Genomic DNA, 22,381 nt, shown 5'->3' on the forward strand with positions numbered 1-22,381 from the left:
TAGCAAGCAACATTGCATATTTATCCAATTCAATCAACTCATATGCACCCAAATGAAATGATCAACAAGAGATATACCTTGGTTAGCTCATGATCATCCAACTAGCAAGCTTTAACTCAATTATTTGCAAGTCATCAAATATATCCAATGAATCACCAACAACTTGAATTATAGCACTTGTATGTTAATAGCGCTTGGACTTCACTCAATTTTCTCTTGGCATTGGGTTTGGATGTGCACTAAGCTTCATAACTTGATTCAACATATGATGAACAATGTGAGATCAATTAAATCAAGTCTCCAATGCCGATGGTACCTATAAACAATCATCCACTTTTTGATGGTACCCAAATAATTTTGGGTCCTCTCAAGTTAGGTACAACATACTTAGGCATAGCCTTAGTATGAATAGCGGAATATTTTGCAATAGCAACCATAGATGTACCATTACCATCTTTTCTAAGTACATTATTATCAACAATTGAAATAGGCTTAGAAATATCACCTAGGGGACATGAATGTGCCATGTATCCCCTTTCCCGGTATGAGTAGCACTTTCTCTTTGCTTGAGCCTTCTCTTCTTTGCTCATGTGGTGCTTCTCACTGCCTTGCCTCTCATGGATTGCTTGAGCCTTCTTCTCAAGCTTGGTAGGACACTTAGAGGCAAAGTGTCCCACACTTCCACAGCCTTTCCACCCCTTCTTGTTTTCTTCTTCTTTATCATCAAATCACCACCATCTTCATGGTTGATCTTGATTTGAACTTGGGGTGTCTTCTCTTGCTCAACTTGTGGCTTTGGTTGAGGCTTCACTTGTTGCTTCACCAATTGCTTGGTTGGGCACATTGAGGTAAGATGACCCCAAGTGTGACACTTCAAGCACTTCACATGCTTTAGCCTCTCTTCTTCTTTTATCTTCTTGAGCTTCTCAATGTTAGGGCAACCATTTGCAAGATCTCCCGCTTCATGACACCGGTAGCACATGGTATGAGAGAGTTTTCTTTGTTGTAGCTTCTTCATCTTTCTTTCTCTTTCTTTCGCCCTTTATCATCTTCTTCTTGAAGCCAGGGCCACACTTGTCACCATAGTTTCTTTGAGTCTTCAACGTGTGCTCAAAGGTGACTTTTGAGTTGTAGCACCTCTCTAACTTATTGCTCAATTTCTTTACTTCACTTTTAAGCTCAATGTTCTCCTTCAAAATGTTAGTCTCACAAGACATAGAAGTAGAACAAGCATCTATTTGTGAAGAACATGGCATTTCTAATAAATCATCACAAGAGGTGGATACATGCTTCTTGCCTACATCACAAGGGTTAGCAATATTTTGCAATTTATCATTCGATCTATGTGATGAGCTCTCATTATTTTTAAGTTTCTTTATAAACATTTTAATGAGAGAAGCATGTTGTTCTAATAATTCATCATGAGATGCAAGTAGTGTCTCATGATTCAATTTTAGCTCATCATGTGAAGATTTAAAAGCATCAAGTAATTTCTTATGTTCTTCACAAGAGTTCTTTAGAAATGAGTTTTCATTTTCTAATTTCAATGTTTTAGCTTTCTCATTTTCTAAAGACATGGTCATGCTAGCAAGTCTACTAACAAGCTCATCATATGAATCAACATGATCAACCACATTATCATTTGTTACCTTGGTGTCACCTTGTGACATGAAGCAATGTGGTGATGTAGTTGGAGAGCTTATAGTAGCATCTTCATCATGGCTTGAGCATGAACCATCATCACCATCAAGTGTGCATGGGGTAGCATCATCACTCGCAACACTTGGAGCATCATTATCAACCTTGTCAAGTGAACTTGTAGTAGATCGATCATCATCATCATCACTTGACCATGAGGTGGAGCAATCTTCCACAATCACCAAATTGTGGTTATGCTCAACACACTCATGCACCTCCTTCTTGGGCTCATCCTCCTTCTTGAATTTGCCATCATCCCATGTGGAGGAATCACCGAAGGTTTCCTTGATGGACTCCCATATCTCACGAGCGGTTTCCTTTATGTTTACTTGTTTCATCAAATCAAAGCTTAAAGCATCCATTAGAAAACAATAAGCATGTGCATCAAATTCATAGAGAACTCTTTGAGCTTTGGTGAGATTTCTATGGCCCAAGACATGGGTGAGACCACTTGTGACAACCCACCAAAATTTAGGTCCCTTTGTATGAAAATGATCAAGCATGTGATTTTTCCAAAGTGCAAAGTTTGTGCCATCAAAAATGTGTGCCTCACAAACATCTAGCCCATTAGACGCCATCCTCTCGGGTCGGTGAAGACCACAAATGAGAGACCTCGCTCTAATACCACTTGTAGGGTCGAGACGGCGGACTAGAGGGGGGTGAATAGTCCTTTCTAAAATTAATCGCGTCGGCTAACCGAAACAAGTGCGGAATTAGAACTATCGGTCTAGCCAAGACTACACCCCTCTATCTATGTTCTCTAGCACCTTCCAAAGATACTAATTAAGCAACAAAGGTGTCGGGCTAGCTAGAACTCACCTAACCAATTCTAGGAGCAAGGTCACACAAACCTATGCCACTAGTACTTTAACCAATAAGGGAGCTTCTACACATGCTAGTAAGAAAAAGCACAAAGCCAACAAAGCTCACTAGCAATGTTCAATAACAAGGCAACCAATGCCAAATTAGAGAGCGCAAATACTTAGCTACACAAACTAAGCAAAGTGACTAACAAGGTTACACAAACCTAATTAGCCATGCAAGGGAGCTACTTCTATGCTACACAAGTAAGAAGGTAACTAATAAGCTACACAAGCTAACTAGTTACAAGAGCAACTACACAAGCACAATGTATATGAAAGTAATTACAAGCTTGTGTAACGAGGATGCAAACCAACAGGAAGAACAAGGTTGACACGATGATTTTTCTCCCGAGGTTCATGTGTTTGCCAACACGCTATGTCCCTGTTGTGTCGACCGCTCACTTGGTGGTTCGGCGGCTAATTAGCATCACCCGCCAAGCCCGCACATTGGGCACCGCAAGAACCTACCCCAATAGTGAGGGTAGCTCAATGACATGCTCAACTAGAGTTGCTCTTCGCGGCTCCCGCGGAGCGAGCACAATGCCCCTCACAAAGCTCTTCTCCGGAGCACCGCACAAGCTTCTTGTGGGCTTCAACGGAGACCACCACCAAGCCATCTAGGAGGTGGCAACCTCCAAGAGTAACAAGCACCACTGGCTTGCAACTTGATCACCTAGTGCCACTTGATGCAACCTCATGATGCAATCGCACTAGAATCGCTCTCTCACACAATCGAATGATCACTATCAAGTGTATGTGAGATGGAGGGCTCCCAAGCACTACTACACAAGCCACCAAGGCTCTAGTGTGCTCAGCTTGTCTAAGCTACCGGCCAAAGGCCGACCATGGCTTCTATTTATAACCCCACGAACAAATAGAGTCATTACCCCTTCACTGGGCAAAAGTCGGGACGACCGGATACTCCGGTCCGAGTGACCGGACGCTGGACCTCAGCGTCCGGTCGTGCGATGCACGCCACGTGTCCCCTTCTTCAAACACAGTTCGCCCGATCTCAACGGTCATCTGTCGACCGGACGCAGCAGCTTGAACTGACCAGACACAGCAACCCTAGTGTCCGGTCGTTTCTAGTAAGGTACCAGACATGACCGGACGTGTCTGGTCAGTCGCAATCGGATGTAGCACCAGCGTCCGGTCACTTCCAGCTTCTCTGCTCTGCCTGTGTCATCACACATCACCCTGACTGGATGCACCCTATCAGCGTCCGGTCACTTCTAGCGCCAGCATCCGGTCGATGACCGACGCCTGCCCGCTGACTGCCACTACTGACCAAATGCTAGAACCCAGTGTCCGGTCACTACGTGACCAGTGTCCGGTCCACTCTGTGAGACCCTATGTTTTCAGAATAGGGCACCGGTGGCACCATCAGACTGTCCGCACTCTACGAGCAAACACTCCGCCGGTGGAGTTACGAACCCTTCTCACCTCCGTTCCATCACCGAGTTGATCCACATCAACTCCAACTTCATCTCCTTTGGAAATGTGCCAACACCACCAAGTGTACACCGCTAGTGTATGTGTATTAGCATTGTCACAATCATTTTTCAAAGGATTAGCCACTCAACTTGCCACGCCACTCAATCCTAGCGATGATGCAAAGTTAGATCACTCGAGTGGCACTAGATGACTGATATACAATCAAGTTTGCCCCTCTTGATAGTACGGCCATCTATCCTAAACCCGGTCACAAACTTCTCTACACACCTATGACTGGTGAAATGAAATGTCCTAGGTTATACCTTTGCCTTGCGCATTCCATTCCATCTTCTCCAATGTTGATGCAACACATGCACCAACATGATCAACAATGGTATGATCCACTTCATATCATCACATGATCATATTGGTTCATTAATCTTGACTTCACTTGCTTTTCACCATTGCCTTCGTCCATCGGCGCCAAGTCTTGCTTAAGCTTCACCACCATGCGGTCCATCGCTCCAAAGCCTCCGACTTGCCCTTCATGCTTGCAACTGGTCCATCAAGCCAAGTCTTGTCTTGATCTTCTCCACCTTGATCACATGACTCAATGTTATGTCTCATATGCAATGTGCTCCTTCATCATCACATGTGTGAGCTTTGCAACATCTCCAAGCCATTTTCACCTTCATGGCATATGTTGCTCACACATATGTATCTGTGGACTAATCACCTGTGTATCTCACATAAACATAATTAGTCCACCTAAGTTGTCACTCAATTACCAAAACCACACAAGGACCTTTCAGTATGGATATGGCAAGGGCCGGCATCGCCCTTGCTGCCGTGCAACTATGGATTAGGGTGAACCTCTATCGGGTGGCGCCTAGGTTCCTAGGGCATGTCCAGCTAGAAGAGTGGGCTGAGCTAGTTAATGATTTCACTGCCGCCATAGACGCCATTGTCACTGCCGTGGATGTGGAGGAGATCCTCCACGATGGTGGTTAAGATCCCTGAGGTGTTCTCAGGGTCTTTAATAATATTAAGTAAAAAGAGTTCCTTTTTGGGCCGTGTTCCATGTTTTTTGTTTCTCTTGCATGCCGCCGTCTTGTCGTGACCGCCGTTGGTCTTGTTGTTCGAATGCCGTCGCCACGTAGCCCCACCCGGGGATCGACCCATGGACTCTGGCTTAGCGCAACTCCATTTTCTTGACCTAGATATATAAGGTAAATTTGGTGGCATCGTGCCCTTCTTCGTTTTCCTTTGGATTGCATGGGTGCTTCTCCTTTTCTAGCTTTCATATAGGCGTATAGCCTCGCCCTGGTTTGGTTCTAGTAGTTCGACTTCGTGTGGTCTCTGCTTTCCTTGCTCTCTACCATCCTGCCATGATTGTCATTGGTCAAATCACTCGAATGTCGTAGCCACGTGGTGTCGCCTAGGGATCGTCCCATGGGGTTTGGCCCAGCTCAACCTCATTTTCACGACCTTGATATTTGTAGGATAGGTGTGGCAGCATCATGCCTTTCTTCGTTTTTCTTCGAGTTGCGCGGACACCTTCCTCTCCTTGCTCTTGCATGGGCATGAGGCCCTACTTGGATCAGGCTATGAGGATTTGACCTTGTGTGGTCCTTTGTTGCGTGTAAGCTCGTGGCACGCTGTGGTGTCATGGGCAGTGCCACCGCTCATGGAGTGAAAGTCCTTATGGGCAAGGAGTTAGTTGCTCGTGTACACCATTGATTCCAAGCTCCCGACGTGTGATGGTCCTTGCGGAAGGACTCCATGTTACATAGGTGTTTTTTGTGGTGGTGAACATGTTTGGGTTTTGTGTGGCTGATGGGCGATCGGCACATTCGTTTGTCATTTTGCTGTCTCTTTGCTCTTCTTCTCATTCGAATTGGAATGTGCTTCGTCCCCTCTAGTCTCATGCTCATGCATGTGTGTTTTAGCCTGGGGGCTAGCCCATGGGCTAAAAAGGTATGCGATCCCCTAAAGCGATGAAGCACCGATCTAGTGCGATGCGAGGAGAAAGAGAGTGAGAGGTTGTGCGGCTTCTTTCCTTTCGTTTCCTTTGCCTTGAGCGCGTGAGTTCCCCGCTTCCTTTTAGACTCATGCATGGGCACCTGGCCTTGCCTAGGAGCTAGTCTGTGAGGCTTGCCCAGAGTGAACTTTCATGCAAACAAGAAATCAAGACTCGGGTCACCAGCCCATCGTGGTGAGGGACGCGATCGGAAGAAGTTCAAAATGGATCGGTCGCTGGGACGATGACAAACAATGTTACGCTGTAGTTCATGTGCATGTACCCACGTGTGTACCCCCATGAGTGAGTCAGGTCTAGCTGTGAGCGTGAGTCGAATCGAGTTACTCGAGAGTTAAGCGCCATTAGGATATAGCGTATGGGCATCACGCTATTTGGTTTGCTCTATGGGTCGGCCCTAAGTTTCTGCAACTATTGGTGGGCTTATATATGTATGTGGATGTGCTTAGGTAGAGAGGCTAATGTCAAAGTAGATGTGACTAACTGATATACCGGGAGCCGTCGTGGGACTGGTTGTCGCTGCTCGAGGTGCGGTGAGCCCCCGAGTGTCTGCTTGTGATGAAGTTATTGCGATCTTTGGGCTACGAGCTGATGAGGGCATTTTTCAATGCTTGGGACGGTCATAGTTGGCGTGGATGGACCTCTCCAGCAACTCAGGTCGACCTTTATCAGCTTGACGCTCTCGGTGGGCTAGCGAACCCTTGAGGGTGACTTCTTCGAGTTTGGCCTGTTGTGGCTTCCGGCCGGGAGGGCTCGTGCATACTGGTGCTTAAGTCCTCCTAGCGTGACGATGTTGTTGCCGTTGCATTTCTAGCTCCGTGTGTAGTTGTCACTCCCAACAGGGGGCTGTCGTGACCTATTGCTATGGGAGCTGGCTTCGAGCGCAACGTGGTTCGGTCCGCTCATCGTGACGCGCGGTGTGCTCAAGCAGTCTGCTTCCTCAGATGCATGCGCCTCCATGCAAACAGGTGGCAGCCCATGGAGATGTGATGTACAGCTTGCCCGCTATGTAGGATTGGATCTGGTCCCGAGCTTGATTTTGTGTGGCATGTGGCCGTTTAGCCGCTTGATCACCAACGGTAATGCCACGTGGTGGTGGGTGGTTTTGTCATTCATGTGTGCCCTAGTTCATTGCGTTTCACTGGCGGTGACACTGCCTGGGGCGTGATTCTATCGTAGGGTCCATTTCTACCATGTGGCGGGTCTGGTCAGGGTATGAGCGGATGACGGGTGTTGCCCTGTTGGTTCGGGCGATCTCGTGGTTCCTGAAAAGGATGTGACCACCACGAGCCATTCCTTGGGTGAGATCATCGTGAGCCATGGCTATTTGGTTTCTCGAGTGGAGGTCTCGGCCATGGCCAATAATGAGAGAGAGAGCTCTAGGCCCCTCACGTGGGTGCACTCTGGGATGCAGCCCCCAAGGGCAGTTCCGAGAGTGTGTTCGTCGTGGACCATGGGATCTAGATCTACGGGATGGAGGTCTAGGTTGCAACTAAGGGCAGACACGAGCGTCGATCCTTTGGTGCGATTAAATGCGTGGTTTCCTAAAAGGATGTGGCCAGTTGAGGCCATTCCCTTGGCGAGTTTGTCGCGAGCCATGGACCTTTGGTTTCCTGAACACGAGGCCTGGCAGCGCCCTGCGGTGGGCGAGGGTACTAGCCCCTCTGGGTAGGTGAACTCCAGGATGCTGCTATTAGAGGTAGTTCCGAGAGTGTGTCTGCTATGGGCTACGTGCCCTGGATCTCCATGGCAGAGGTTTGGATCATAGCCATAGGCGGACGCGGGTGCTAGCCCTTTGATGCCGATGAACTTGTAGTTTTTGCGGTGGATGTGGCTGTCATGGGCCATTCCACCAGCGAGTCCACCGGCAGTGAGAGGATCCATTGCTTCCTTCTCAACAAACGAGAGCGTGCGACTATCCCCTACCTGGCGCGCCAACTATTAGTGTTTTGTAAACTAGACTTGTAAACTTTGACAATTGCCATGCTGCTCTAGGAAGACAATGGTAGCATCCAATAGACACGAGGATTTATACTAGTTCGAGCCAGAGCCCTACGTCTAGTCTTAGAGATGGTCGAGTGCATGTTCCTCGCTTGAATGCTCTAAAGTTCTTACAATGGAGGTGTAAGAATGGAGAAAGAGGTGGTGGAACCTATGCTAGGCGAGGGGCTGCCCGAAGAGAAGCTTCAGGAGCCCTACTGCTATGGTGAATGAATGAAATGGTAGAGGATGTCCTCTCTCCTTAGAGATGGGTGCCCTGGCTGCCCTTATATGGAGTTCAGGGCCAGGGCTCATACAAAGAGGAGGTTCTCCCAACCGAAGGATCGAGAGCCTGAGGGAGGTCGTAGCTAACTTGGCTTGCAAGCTACACCATCTTCTAGTGCACGTCCGGTCATGGCTATCATCATGGTCTTCTAGCCACGTTGCGACAGGGCATGACATGGTGCTACTATGCCGGCCGTGGCAACACTGTAACCTCGATGGTGGTTCGTCAGCCATCTTGTGCAATGTGGTATCCATCATGGCCTTCGTTGCCATCTCCTTGTTTTCCAAGGCATCGTACGAGAGTTGGTAGTCGCCCTCAGGTCGTCGGTCGCCTTGTTGGCTGGGGGAGCCAAGGGCCACAATCCCAATCATTGGGGTCGTGGCTCCCACTAGTCTGGTTGGCCTCTAAGTCAAGGCCCTAATCGTGGATGCCATCCTGTAGTAGGTAGGATTATACATGCATCTAGTCAGACCGTATTGGGACGATGGGTATCATAACCATTGCCCCCATGGTGCGGTGTTTGTTTCGTCGGTGCGGCGTGGCACAGGGATAGTGTTTGACCTGGCTGAGGCGACTGCTGTCCCTTCGGTCCCTACAAGGTCAGTGTGGCGTGCCTGCTCTGTCGTGATAGAGGAGAGGTCGTGCGTCTTGTGGGTGTTGTTTGGCTAAGGTGGCTGGTAAGGGTCGTGGTCGACCCCAGCCTTAGCACCTGGCTTGTTTTCTCAGCTCCTGCTTGGCCTCGGTCGTTTGGGCATTTGCTGACTGTTGCGTTGCAGGGCGCGCGTCCTGCTAACTAAAGAAACCCTAAAGAAACCAAGCAGCTCCAAAGGCTACGCGAGGGTATCGTGGCAAGAAACCGATTTTGCTTTGGGAAGCCTAGCGCCCAAACGTCTAGCCCTAGGCCTGTGTCAGAACGCGGCTTCCGTTCGACGACCCGCCGCGCCCCCTCTCACATAGGCTATGTCCATGGCGCCCATGTCACCACGCGCTTGCAACCCTTCTCCCAAATCGTGACGTATGCAACCCCCTCCGCCCAACGCCCATCCCGCTTCGGAGGCAACGTCCATCCGTATGGAGGTCCCTCACTTGCGCCCAATGCAAGCAGCTCCCTCGTCCCGCACTCATCGCACATCCCTCGTTCGTATGGATGTCCTACCGGCTCTGGGAGAGACGATGCAGCAGAAGGTAGGAGGAAGAGATGCAACACCCGATCTACTTTTCAAACATCCAAATACAACGGTTGCAACATATGTCTGAAGGCAGTTGACACACTTGAAACATGCTTATGAAACACTTGAAAAACACACCTGAAACACACTTGAAAATCATTGCAACCATACGCAACATCTGAATAAAACACATACAACATATCTATGAAACATATGCAACATCCAGATAAACACAATTACAACATGCGTCTGGAAAACACAGATGAAACATACCTCTAAAACATCTGAAACGCTCAAAACATACTCTTGCAACATGCCTATAAAACAATTGCAATATATGCAACATGTGCAACATCCCCTCGATCTACTTTTGCAACATCCATATGAAACAATGCAACATACCTTTGAAACGTCTGGAACAATCGAAACATATAATTGCAACATAAGGGGGGGAGAGCATGGCGTGAGGAGTGGCATGGCCGACGAATCTGCAGACATTGGGGGCTCCCGGTTGGGGAGGGTGCCGGTGTGAGGGGAGGGGCACTGCCAGGGTGGGGGAGGCCACCGGGGGTCGGCGGCGGCGGTGGCCAGCGATAGCTACTCCGGAGTCTAGGCATCACTGGTGGTGGTGACGAGGACCACCGCGACGGTCGACGACGTCGGCCCGCGCGTTACCGCGGTGCGGCCACCGCTTCCACATCGAGTGTCGAGGTAGGGGAAGGGGCCGCCGGGTGGGGGAGAAGGCCACCGGGACAGGGAGGAGGACGCTAGGGTGGGGAAGGTCGTCGGGGGTCGTCGGCGGCGGCAAGCGGTGGCTGCTCTGGAGCCTGGCCATTGCCGGTGGTGGCGACGAGGACCGCCGTGACGGTCGACGACGTCGGCCCGCGTGTTGTCGCGGTGCGGCCACCGCTTCCACATCGAGTGTTGGGGTAGGAGAAGGGGCGTCGGAGTGAGGGAGAAGGCCGCCTGGGCGGGGAGGAAGACGCTGGGTGGGGGAAGGAGCCGTTGGGGTGGGAGAGAAGGACACGAGGGTAGAGGGAGGCAGTGATTACCGCGTCGTCGGGTGTGAGCTTAGGACGCGAAAATGATAAGAACTAGCAGGCAACCCCGCGCTTTGCGCGGGCAACAGTGGGAAAAAAAGGTTGGTACTGGGCCGTAAAAAAAAGGTTGGTACTGTTTCTTAACGGGTCGAATACTGTTCATCGTAACCGGCTACTGTTCATGAAAGTCCGGTACTGTATACCGCACGTTTACTGTGTCCAAAAATAATGTTTTGTGAGAGAGGTCGGAGATTTCAGATTGCACGCCTTTAGATTGCACGCTTTTATACTATTGTATAGATAATGAGAGACGCGAGCACCGGAGGAGCGAGGGGTCGAGCCATCCGTCGGCTTGTATCGGTATCGATTTTGCTTTGCAAATTGCAGTTCCAACCGCGTGGGCCCCTCTCTCTGAAAGTGGGCCTATCCTCGTTGGATATGTCTCCCCTCCGCGCACAAAAACCCTAGCACGCAGGCGCAGCCAGCCCTGCTCCCAAAGCTTCTGCAGAACACCTACCCGTCTCCCCTCCCTGGCCCCGCCGTCGCGTTCTCTTCGAATCGAATCGCGCCGCGATCACCTCATCTCATGGCGGACAAGGAGCCCGTCGTGGAGCGACCCGAGGCGGCTGAGGAGGAGGAGGACACGGGCGCCCAGGTGGCCCCCATCGTGCGGCTCGAGGAGTTAGCCGTCACCACCGGCGAGGAGGACGAGGACGTCCTGCTCGACATGTGAGGCGCCGCCCCCCTCCCCACCTCCTTGTTCATTGCCGCGCCCGGTTGCCCGCCCCCGCTTGATTTGGTGCTGATTTGGGTTTTGCAGGAAGGCGAAGCTGTACCGATTTGACAAAGACGGGAACCAATGGAAGGAACGAGGCACGGGCACCGTCAAGCTTCTCAAGCACAAGGAGACCGGCAAGGTCCGCCTAGTCATGCGCCAGGCCAAGACGCTTAAGATCTGCGCGAACCATCTCGGTATCCCTTTCTCTCTATTTGAAATTCGCCGTCACAATTTTTATTAAGTTTTTGGTTGATCCCAAAGAATAGGATTATGGTACTGATGCCGCGCTGTGTATGCAGTGGCCTCCACCACGAAGATGCAGGAGCATGCCGGCAGCGACAAGTCGTGTGTCTGGCACGCTGCTGACTTTGCAGATGGCGAACTCAAGGAAGAGATGTTTGCCATCAGGTTTGGTTCGGTAGAAAGTGAGTTCTCCATCTCGTTTACCCGGTTGTTGTGCCCAACTATATGTTTGATACTAGATGGTTGAACTTCATAATCTCAGTGTTCTAAAATGAAATCTTTAGGGCCTATTTGGTTTGAGCCCAGGCAAAGCTGCCTGGCCCAGGCATGAATCTCAGGCCTCCAATTCTGGAGGCCTGGGGTTGAGATTGCTGCCTGGTTGTTAAGTTGACAATCCAATTATAGGCTGCTTGGAACTACTAGTTGGCTTGCCCTTTACGTTACTGCAAAATGACCAAACAAATAGGTTTACCAGAGTTTAAGGTCCTTGTTTTGTTGATTAAGCGTTTTCAACGGTTCAAGGTTGTTCTACCGAGTGATCCTAAAGAAGCCATTTATGAACGAAATCGCCATCTATATGGCTTTATTTCTATCCATTGTTTGGTTTCAGTTTTGTGGATCTAATTGTTGAGTGTTGACAAAGGAGAGTTGCTTGATATGTTGGCTTCTATGAATAATAAGATGGTGAATTGTTTTGTGTTCTAAATAGTAAATTCTAATACACGTGGTGACTGAACTGTCTCTGGATATTGATTTTGAGAACTTTGGGATGTAATAATCCGATAGCTTGTTAGTTCTACCGCTGTAGTATATATGATGTACCACTACCTTCTCTTTAGGGAGAACTATTATTAGGCATGCATCCGTGGGTGGTGGTTGAAAGAGGCTTAATCATTTCATATCATTTCTGTGCCAGGTGGTGTGATCAATTGATTACAACCTGTCGGGGTTTATTGTTTGCATAATTTATTCATCATGGTGGCATATTTGCACAGTGCCTTTCTACTGGCTCTTTGTCTGAAATTTCTTATGTCAAGTTTGCGTCATCTAGTTTTAACAAGCCATTTTTTAGGTTTCTAGTTTACACTCCATAGAGCTTTTTCAATTTTTCCCTGTAAAACATTCTCCTTGATTTGTGAATTCCTGAGCAGTTCACAAGAAAAATACCCAAACTAGATGTCACATGGTCAACATTGTAAAATGGATCAACCATATTGTTGTGTATGTAGCCTTTATATAGCGACAGTTGATATGTAGAGTTCCTGAAGTACATATTGATATTACAAATAATGGTCTAGTAGTGCTTTTTGCTAGTTGGCTCATTCCGCGTTTGCATTATGCTAACACATTATTTTATTTTCATTGGTGCTCCTATATATTTGAAGGGGTTGGCTTTTACAACTGCTCAATATCTTCTTTTTGGCGCATATTTTACTTAATTGAGTTCCCTACTGGCAATCGTAGGCACTAGCTTTGGTTTACCAACATTCTCTTTATGAATAAGTATGTTCTCATGTGTGCTCTGTGTCAGCTCCACCTTAGTGGTAGTTCTGTGAGGTGTGAAATAACCACCCAAATCTTTGTTAACTTCCTAATTAGCTCATTTTTTATTAGTTAAAATGTCATGAGTGTTACTTTTTAGGTCACTCTAGGTGCTATTGCATTGCCTTTGTTAGACCTCTGTTGTGTATTTTTCATCTGGTTGCAGGCTGCAGCCTTTCTATTCATAGTTTTAGTTCCACTATTAATGGGTGTTGTTGAGATCTTGATACCTGTGTAGCATCTGTACTGCAGTACATGAGGGTATCATATTACATTGATAAGCATGTTCTCATGTGTGCTTTGTGTGATTGCCAGAGGCTTGGTGGTAGTTCTGTGAAGTGTGAATTAGCCAAAATATTTGTTGTTAACTTCCAAACTTACTCGGTGTTTATTAGTTACAACGTCATGAGTGAATACTTTTTAGGGCATTCTTCGTGCTATACAACCTTGCCTTTGTTAGACTTCTGTTGTGTGTTCTTCCTCTGGTTGCAGGCTTGTGGCCTTTCTCTTCATAGTTTGAGTTCCACTATTATTAATGGGTTTCGTTACAATCTTGCTACTGGTCTAGCATCTGTACAGTACATCAGGGTACCATATTACATGGACTTCCATCTCATGTGTTAGACCATGTAGTGTTTTCTATTCTGGCAGTCAATTTCTATGTATGTTTAGAAAGATGCATAGTTCTGTGTTTTCTGTTCTGGCAGTCAATTTCTCTGTCATCTGTTGAGTGAAATACTCCCTAGGTATATGTCTAGACTGTCCATTTTCTTTTCCTTCTATCGGTTCTCTGGTCATTGTGTCTTCCAAAAACTTGCTGAATTTCACTAAGTTATGCTGACAAAAATTCTCTTTGATCTCATATAGATTGCAAGAAGTTCAAGGAGTTGATTGAGGAGATTGCTGAGTCACTTACAAAGAACGAGGGCAAGGAAGGTGAAGATGGTTCTTCCACGGCTGAATTGCTGGAGAAGCTCACTGTGAGCGATGGCAAATCTGAGGAAAGTGGCAAGTCGGAGTCAACTGATTCTGGCAAAGTGAACGAAACCAAATCTGACGCAGCCCCAGCCGAGTAGTTGGTGTTGTTTCACGCAGATCCACCCGGTGACGAATCAGTTTGTGTCCTTCCAGTGGAAGTTTGGTGCCCGTTAGCCATGAAATATGACTGCTAACATTTGGGGGCGAGTTGGAGCAGTCTCAGGTGTTTGGATTTGGTCTAGTCTGGTTTGGTCCGGGCTTGATTTTATTAAAAACTTGGAGTCTATCGGGGGTTGTGGAATGTTTGGTATGTGAGTCGCTAGTATTTTACTGCATGGATCATTATGGATTGCGGTAAATTCATTCATATAGGGTGCATCCTATATTTTTTTTATTTGGTTCAATACACATACATGTGTTGTATTAATACTTTGTACTTTATGCCAATGCCCCATGGGGAGAGTTCAATGAGTGTCGAGAGTGGTAGATCAGGTGTGTTAGCTCATGCTTATACATGTGATGTATCTCATATACGTATCCTCTCGACTAAGATGTACTCCGTTCTAAATTATAATTTGTTTGACTTTTTTTTTTTTTACCCAAAGTTTGATAGCTCGTCTTATTCAAAACATTTATGTAAATATAGTCGAATTTAAGTCATTCTTGAAGAACTTTTGTTAATAAAATAAGCCGCAACAAATGAAGTGATATCTAGTATAAATTTTTGAATAAGATGAGTGGTCAAACTTGAAATAAAAAAAAGTCATACGAACTATAATTTGGAACGGATTTAGTAACTGGAAAAGATGTAACTGGAAATTCTATGTAGGTAGGGATGACAGTGGGTCGGGTAAGATACGGGTGGGTTGGGTAAGATACGGGTGGAGTGTATGATCCTCTCGACTAAGATGTAACTGGAAATTCCATGAAGGTTGGGATGACAGTGGGTTGGGTAAGATACGCTGGTTTGAGTAGTATAGTTGGGGTGTATGAATATCTTCTTCTTAATTAAAAAAATCTTCTAGGGTTGTAGCCGCCGCCGTCTGCCGCCATCCTCCACGCACTGTCTCTGACGGCATCCGCGCTCCCGTTCGCTGAGGCGGCGGCCGTCCCCGCTGCCGGGAGGGTTCGATGGCAGCAAGCTGGGGATTGAGCCGCACGCCCGTCGAGATCACCCCCGCCGGCGACCTCCTCGTGCTCGACTTCATCAACAGCAACATCTACAGGGTCCAGCTGCCGCCTGAATTGCCTAGATCGACTCGGTGCGCGGCCCCTCCGGCGCGGCTAGATCAGCCGTCGGCGACTTCGTCGGCCAGGGAGCTGTTTCGGTGGCGGCGCTCATCTCTGGAGCTTGTGACGGCGGCGACTGACGGTGGATCCAGACTTCATTGCAAAGAAGTATGTTAAGCTCTGATTCCATTTACTCCATATCCAAACTGACGGTGACGTCTTATTGCGGCAGTAGTTAAAAGTAATAGATTTGTAGTTACATGATAGTAGCTAGCTATTGATCTTGATCTGCAGATGATTTATCGATTGTTTAACCCATGGAGACAGTAGTTTTGCTAAGCAGGAAGTTAATATATATCTCTGTTTAACCCAAACAAATGAATATGCTCATGTAATTTGACAACGAAGGATGATCAATTTACCAAGCTAATACATGGCACTTTTGTTTGTGCTACTTGATTTACTGTCCGAAAAATAGATATCAACGGTAGAGTGAAGGAGAATTATCACTAGATGGAATCAACTAGGTAGAGTGAAGGAGAATTATCACTAGATGGAATCAACTGGGTAGAGTGAAGGAGAATTATCACTAGATGGAACTTCAGTCCCATAGTCTAGCCTGAACTCCTTTTAATCTCTCAGTGTTTTTCTTCAGCATTTCATAGAAGCATGCCTTTATGCAGTGTTCCTTGCAACTAGCTTCTTTGGAATGAAATTGGCTGCAGCAAGTATGAGTCAATTATGATTCTAGCAGTAACTAGCAGTCCTCTCATATCTCAACTAATTAGAGACCTCTTTATAATGCTGCCAACATAGTTCTCTCATGAAGCTTACATACTACGGAAAACAGTAGGACAGGGCCCAATTGTGATTATTACATTTTTGTCTCAAAGTTTAAATTTATTACCATTTCCAAATTACAAATTTAAAGAGAGACTTAGTTTTTCAGGTTGTGCTAACTCCCACACATTTGGCCATAGGTATGGAATATGTTGCTGCTGGTGAGCTATTTGAAAGGATCTGCAATGCTGGAAGATTTAGTGAGGATGAGTGGGAGTCTTTAATATGACCTAAGATATGTACTTCTAATGACAGTTATTTGTTCTCTGTAGGCAAGATTCTTCTTCCAACAACTGATTTCAGGAGTTAGCTATTGTCATTCAATGGTATATAGTTCTCTCCAACTAACGTATTGCACCTCCTGGATGGTAGTATAGCACCTCGGCTAAAGATATGTGATGTTGGTTACTCCGGTATTGCAGATTATAAACTTCAGTAAGCAACTTGTCGATAAATGAACACTATAAATCATACTCTTTTTTTCAGTCCTCTGTTGCACTCTCGACCAAAATCAACTGTCGGGACACCAGCTTACATTTAGGGATGGCAATGGGTTTCTACCCGATAGGTATTGCCTAACCACACCCATGCCCATTAGGATAAATCACACCCATTAAGAAACCCATGCCCATGCACGGCTACAACTCTATGCCCATACCCATGCCCATGCGGGTTTCAGGTACCCATGGGTTGCCCGTACCCGAAAACATATTTAATATTACCGATGCAAACATATGCAGCAAACCAGAAACACTAGACAATTAAACAATATAAAATATTGAGGCATACCTAGCAAGCCAAGAACACAAGATAAATAAACAATAATCCACTACATAAGTGTTTTAAGTCTCATGATTAAGTGACCAGATCTAATCACCAGCAGCACCACACATAGGCACATAGCACTAGGAACATCAGTCATCTCATCCAGAGTTTCAGACTAACCAACTTGGCCACTCACAAAGTCACAATCCCACCGGCCACTACAACACTAAGAGTTTAGGCCATTAAGGCAGCCACACAACAAGGTTATTACAAGTTCATTTCAAGTTCACAATTGATAAATAACAATCATAATTGGAAGTAGCAAATCAATTGTTCTTGCACTTGACTTGTTTCATCCTTGCAACCAAAAGTACAACAACACTTGAGCTTGGAGAGGAAATCTCAAATGACAAGTTCCTGCATGAAGTAAACACAACACATTAGTGAACTAACCAATATAAAAAATAAGGCCAAGAGAAAGAAACATCACCTGAAGACCCTCTTGTATATCTTGAAGACAAGACCAAAAGGTAGCCTGCTGTTTAGATTTCTCATCAACTACAAAATGGAGAAGGATTAGTTTGCAGCCATTCAATAGACATTTGCTGAAATAAATTGCAGAACTAGTAAACCAAGCATTTATAATACCTTTATACTTGTTACGCAACCAATCTTGGGAACACATGAGAGCCTCCATCATCTTAGAAGTCAGCCTATTGCAATGCTAACTAAGCACCCTTCCACTTGTGCTAAAAGCCGACTCCGAAGCAACAGTGGTAATAGGAATGGCATATATGTCCCTTGCAATCCTCCTCAAGGTTCACCTTCCACCAATCCAAGACAATGAAATTCTTTGTATGCATGTTAACCATTTCTTCATCCAAGTAGCAATCTAACTCAGATCTAAACCCTATACTTGTTGGCCTTCTACATGCAACACGTGCACTAATAGAGGACAAGAAGTCATCACCATTGCCATCTAGAGAAGCTGATGTTGGGCTGCCCTCATCTTCCACATGATACTCACAGATCAAGTCATCTAACAAGTTCTTGACCTCAATCACCTTGTCCTCACATGGTTTACCAGCTGTACCAAGCAAGTCCTCAAAACAAATATTCAAAACAACAGTCTTGAATCGAGGATCAAGGATAGTTGCAATTCCCATCAGACCTTGAATGTCAGTCCAATATTTGTCAAACTTAGCTACCATTTTAGCTAACATGGCTTCTACCAATGGATTGCCACAAGTTGACCATTGCCTAATTTTCTTTCTAATCTCAGCAATTTTCAAGAAGTAATTATTAGCTGTCACATAATCAGTCCCAGAGAACAAGTTAGTGATATCATTAAATAATCTAAGCCTCTCCACAACATCCTCCGCAAAGGTCCACTCCTCCTCACTTGGCAAACAAGTGTACTGCTTATCTACACGACTAGCTCTTATAAAAGCAGCCTTGTAAGGCAAAGCAGTGTTAAGCATGGTGAAAGTCGAATTCCACCTTGTTCTACAATCAAGTGCTACCTTTACCTTGGTTTCTACCTTGACAAAGTTAGCTATCTCCTCAAACTTTTCAACTCTTTTTGGTGTGGCTGTCCAATCTACACTATCACGAATGTTCTCAATTGCATCTTTCAACACCTCTTACTATCAAGTTAAGGATATGAGCAGAACAACGCATATGTAATAAATTTCCATCATTCAACAGTTTTTGCTTTCCAATATTTCTCACAAGATAAGGGATTACCGCATCGTTTGTGGTGCAGTTGTCTAGAGTAACTGAGGATATCTTCTCATCCAGATTCCATTCTACCAGGGATTCATACAGTTCCTCACCAATGACATCGGTGGTGTGAGGGGCTGGAACATAGATGAACCTGCATTCATATATTCAGAACATTGTCAATTGTATAGCAAATCCCATAAAGATACATCATGTTGTCTAAATAAACAACAGAAATCAGGTCTATCAAAAGTACAAAAACTATATCATACCTCATGATAATATTCCTAAGAGTCCACGATTCATCGATGAAGTGGGCAGTGATGGCCATGTAACCTCTCTTTTGGTTGTCAGAGGTCCACATATCACTAGTAATAGCCACCCTTGATTGAATACCAGCCATGTATTCAATAGCTTTCTTCTTCTCCATCTCGTATTGCACCATGATATCAGATCTGAAATACAGGTGTGTAATTTTTGTAACAAACCCGACAATACATTTTTATACTAGACCAGCAGTACATTTTTTTTATAATAGACTAGCACTACATTTTTTTATAACAGACCAGCAGTACAACTTTTATAAGAATACAACAGTGTAATTTTTATAACAAAACAACAGTATAATTTTTATAACAAACCAGCAGTACAATTTTTAAAATAGAGCAGCAGTGTAATTTTTATACCTTATTGTGTTCCTTGTAACAATTTTGAACAGCGGCTGAAGTGCACCAACAAATCTACGAAAGCCAACATGGTCAACCATGCTTAAGGGGTACTCATGTAGAATTATCATTACACTAAGTTGCTTTCTAGCCGTCTCTTGATCAAATGTATAGTTCTCTACTGAAACAGTTTCTGCATCTGTGTTGTTAAGCCTTAAAGTAGCCTGTGCCATTGTCTTTCCATTCATCTTGATTTTTTTTGCACACAGCTCTTCAAGTGAACTCGAAGGTGAGTTGTCCCATTTGTCCCTTAGCAGACAACTGCTTGAAACAATATATGCATTTTGCCCGCACTATTCTATTGCACTTCACTCTCTTAAACTCTTTCCAAACAGCTGAAGTGAGCTTCCCCTTAGAACCAGCCGCAACACCATCCTCTTCTTCAATTTCTTCATCATCATCATCTATTTCAATTGGCATCGAGTCATTGACAGATTCAGGCTGAGGTGATCCTAATACTAGAAGTGACTCTGAATGTGCTTGTGATGCTTGAGACAATGGAGATTGACTTCCAGTAGAGGTAGACATTTTTCTAAATCTATCAAGCATAAAGAAAGCCTCAGTAGTTAATACTACTTACACACTACAAGCTAGTAAGCTACTGAATTCAGAACGTGTACTCATAGTTAATCTCAAATAGATATAGTAAAACACTACACAAAAATAGATATACACTAGGCATCACGTGCCGAGTCTTGTACTGATCTAAATGTCTAACAAAAATTACAGTAGCTTCAGAACGTGTACATACCCTAGAGACTTGATGATGTTTGGGCTGGCAGCAGCAGGTGAAGTGGGGGAACGAGGAGGCCGACCCTGCGTTCCAGTAACTCTGGCTGCAGAAGACTTCAGGAGCTGCCGTTTTGGATCACAGCTAGTACGAACCTTCTCCTTCTGTGGCGCCCGCTTTGGAGCAGATGCGCGGTCGACGGCCGCAGCTTTGAAAGGAACAAGCTGCACGGGCTTGAAGGTTGGCGGAGCAGCTGGATCTTGTGTGCCGTCTTCTTTCTCCTTCGGATCTTGCGGCAGCCGGTCGGCATCAAGTGCATCGGCGTCCCTTCGGAATGGGACCGAAGGATGGGGGCGGGGTCAGTAACTGCACAGCTACAAGGTAACAAGAACAGTTAAAGAACAAGAGGAGAAGGGTCACCGGCCGTTGTCATCGGAGCCAGTGAGCACGGCCATGGAGATCACGAGATGAGTGTTGAGTGCGTACGTGCGGTGGTCGGGAGGTGCGAGAGCAGGAGTGTGCAGCGTGCTGCGTGCCTGCACGGCTGCACCTGATGCGCCGCCGCTGCAGCTCTGCACGGATAGGAAGAGAGGAGTGGAATGTGTGCTAGGGTTAGGTTAGAGCCGGCTGCGTCTCTCTTTTATATGGCATGGATTGGGCTGTTCTGATGGGCTGACATATGCCCATGGGTTTGCCGGTTCGGGTGACATAATACCACGCCCACACCCGCATACCCGATGGCAAGGCTTTTTATCCATTAATATACCCATGGGTAAGGATTTTAATCCACACCCATACCCTAATAGGGTAAAAATTCATTGGGTCTCGGGTCTCGGGTACCCATTGCTATCTTTACTTACATTGCTCCAGAGGTCCCTTGCTAGAAAGGAAATATGATGGAAGGTGATTCCTGTCTTGCTAGTTCTTTGTCATGCTATGGTATACCTGGCTAAAAAGCTTGACATGTTTAGAAGTGAGACAGCTAGTTTTCTCTGTTGTTATTTGATTTGTGCTGACAGCACTGCCTGACTGCCTCTCGCTTCTACAGGGTCTAGAAAGTGATGACGATGACAAAAAAAAACCAGCAACAGGAAGGCAGAAGATGCGAAGTAGTCGTCTATGGTTTTCAGGACTCGAGAGATGGCGACAATGTTAGCGAACTTTAGAGTTCCAAGATGATATTGTATATTAGTTGATCGCATGCCATCTATTCATTTGTTATCTCCCAATCAAGGAATGTTACGCACTTAAGGTTATTACAATTTCGATTTTTTGACAAAACTCAGACATCTATATCGATGGTGTGAATCTTCTTCTCTTACCAAATGTGTTCTGCACACTTTCTAGTTTATCTATGGAATTGAATTTTAGCCCGACTCCCTGAGACTACAATTCACATGATGGACCAGTGTGCAAAGAATATACTCCAATCCAAAATGGCCATTGTTTTTACAAATATGCATAGCAACGCTTTGACCACCTGTCTCATCGAGGGTTATCGATTTTGACCTAGTTAACCTAGGAAATGCTGATCGGAGGAATACAATTTTCCATTCAAAACAAACACATTGCTCCCAATCAGTAATCTGATAGTAAATGTCCACGTACCAGGAACACTTGCAGCTCGAGATAATAGGGCTCACGTTTATATCAGACAAAGAAATATAACAAAGCTGACCGCAAACAATTTCCAGTACACTGATAGATAGGGCTGACGTTTATATCAGACAAAGAAAGATAAATCACCAAACTTCACTTAGTTAACATGTAGACAGGATATAGGTATCACTGCTCCCTAAAACATCACAACATCACTCGTTGTGAAGCTTCTAAGACTTGGCTTCCACCTTCTTTGTGAGGTCATGGATCTGCCCAGCCATGGCGTCCACCATCTTTGTGAGGCCATCGATCTGCCCAGACATAGCGGCCACCTTCTTTTGGAGGTCCTCGATCCGCAGGGCCTTCTTCTTCGCGGCCGAGGAAGATGGCTTCGTCTTCGCGGCCGAGGAGGATGGCTTCACGGCGGCATTTCCTGGCTTTGTCATCTCGGACGGCGGCGGCGGCGGAGGAGGACGAGGAGGGGAGATGTATGAGGAGGCGTTGGAGGAGGATTAGGCGAGGTGAATGTGGACGCGGAGGATGAACGGATCCTATAATTGTGGAGCGCAATCGTGTCACGGTGGTCAGCCGCCTTCTCCCAAAGGAAGGCCACGATCACGAGACGCCAAGACGTCGTCGAGCTGGAGGGAGCACCCACCGCTAGGGGGACAGCCGAGGGGCCCATGTAGGCCTGTTCAGGGCGATTTGCAAAAATGGGTCT

General features: G+C 46.1%; 2 protein-coding genes across 3 annotated transcripts; both read left to right on the forward strand.

Annotated features, from left to right (window-relative positions):
- The first annotated feature begins 10,975 nt into the window (after positions 1 to 10,975).
- Positions 10,976 to 14,535, forward strand: LOC136512402 (ran-binding protein 1 homolog b-like). The gene is made up of 4 exons (XM_066506366.1): positions 10,976 to 11,237; positions 11,329 to 11,480; positions 11,586 to 11,711; positions 13,939 to 14,535. Exons 1-4 carry the CDS (start codon positions 11,095 to 11,097, stop codon positions 14,145 to 14,147), a joined length of 630 nt encoding a protein of 209 aa, XP_066362463.1. The 5' UTR covers positions 10,976 to 11,094; the 3' UTR covers positions 14,148 to 14,535.
- A 408-nt stretch (positions 14,536 to 14,943) lies between these two features.
- LOC136512434 (uncharacterized) lies at positions 14,944 to 21,356 on the forward strand. Of its 2 annotated transcripts, XM_066506396.1 has the most exons (5): positions 14,966 to 15,001; positions 15,075 to 15,447; positions 16,260 to 16,280; positions 16,392 to 16,445; positions 21,110 to 21,356. In XM_066506396.1, the coding sequence occupies exons 2-5, from the start codon at positions 15,181 to 15,183 to the stop codon at positions 21,215 to 21,217; spliced, it is 450 nt and encodes a 149-aa protein (XP_066362493.1). In that variant the 5' UTR covers positions 14,966 to 15,001; positions 15,075 to 15,180; the 3' UTR covers positions 21,218 to 21,356. The 2 variants fall into 2 exon arrangements, 1 of the variants encoding a protein (XP_066362493.1); XR_010773088.1 differs by lacking the exons at positions 16,260 to 16,280; positions 16,392 to 16,445 and having other exon boundaries at positions 14,944 to 15,447.
- The last annotated feature ends 1,025 nt before the right edge of the window (positions 21,357 to 22,381 follow it).

The sequence above is a fragment of the Miscanthus floridulus genome, chromosome 16 (genome assembly GCF_019320115.1).
Source record: "Miscanthus floridulus cultivar M001 chromosome 16, ASM1932011v1, whole genome shotgun sequence".
Taxonomy (NCBI): Eukaryota; Viridiplantae; Streptophyta; class Magnoliopsida; order Poales; family Poaceae; genus Miscanthus; species Miscanthus floridulus.

Coding starts and splice junctions, on each gene's coding strand:
- LOC136512434 (XM_066506396.1), top strand. CDS start 15,181: ATGGCAGCAAGCTGGGGATTGAGCCGCACGCCCGTCGAGATCACCCCC. Junction 15,448..16,259: donor CCAGACTTCATTGCAAAGAA/GTATGTTAAGCT, acceptor ATTTGGCCATAG/GTATGGAATATGTTGCTGCT. Junction 16,446..21,109: donor TTAGCTATTGTCATTCAATG/GTATATAGTTCT, acceptor TCGCTTCTACAG/GGTCTAGAAAGTGATGACGA.
- LOC136512402 (XM_066506366.1), top strand. CDS start 11,095: ATGGCGGACAAGGAGCCCGTCGTGGAGCGACCCGAGGCGGCTGAGGAG. Junction 11,238..11,328: donor GAGGACGTCCTGCTCGACAT/GTGAGGCGCCGC, acceptor TGGGTTTTGCAG/GAAGGCGAAGCTGTACCGAT. Junction 11,481..11,585: donor GATCTGCGCGAACCATCTCG/GTATCCCTTTCT, acceptor CTGTGTATGCAG/TGGCCTCCACCACGAAGATG.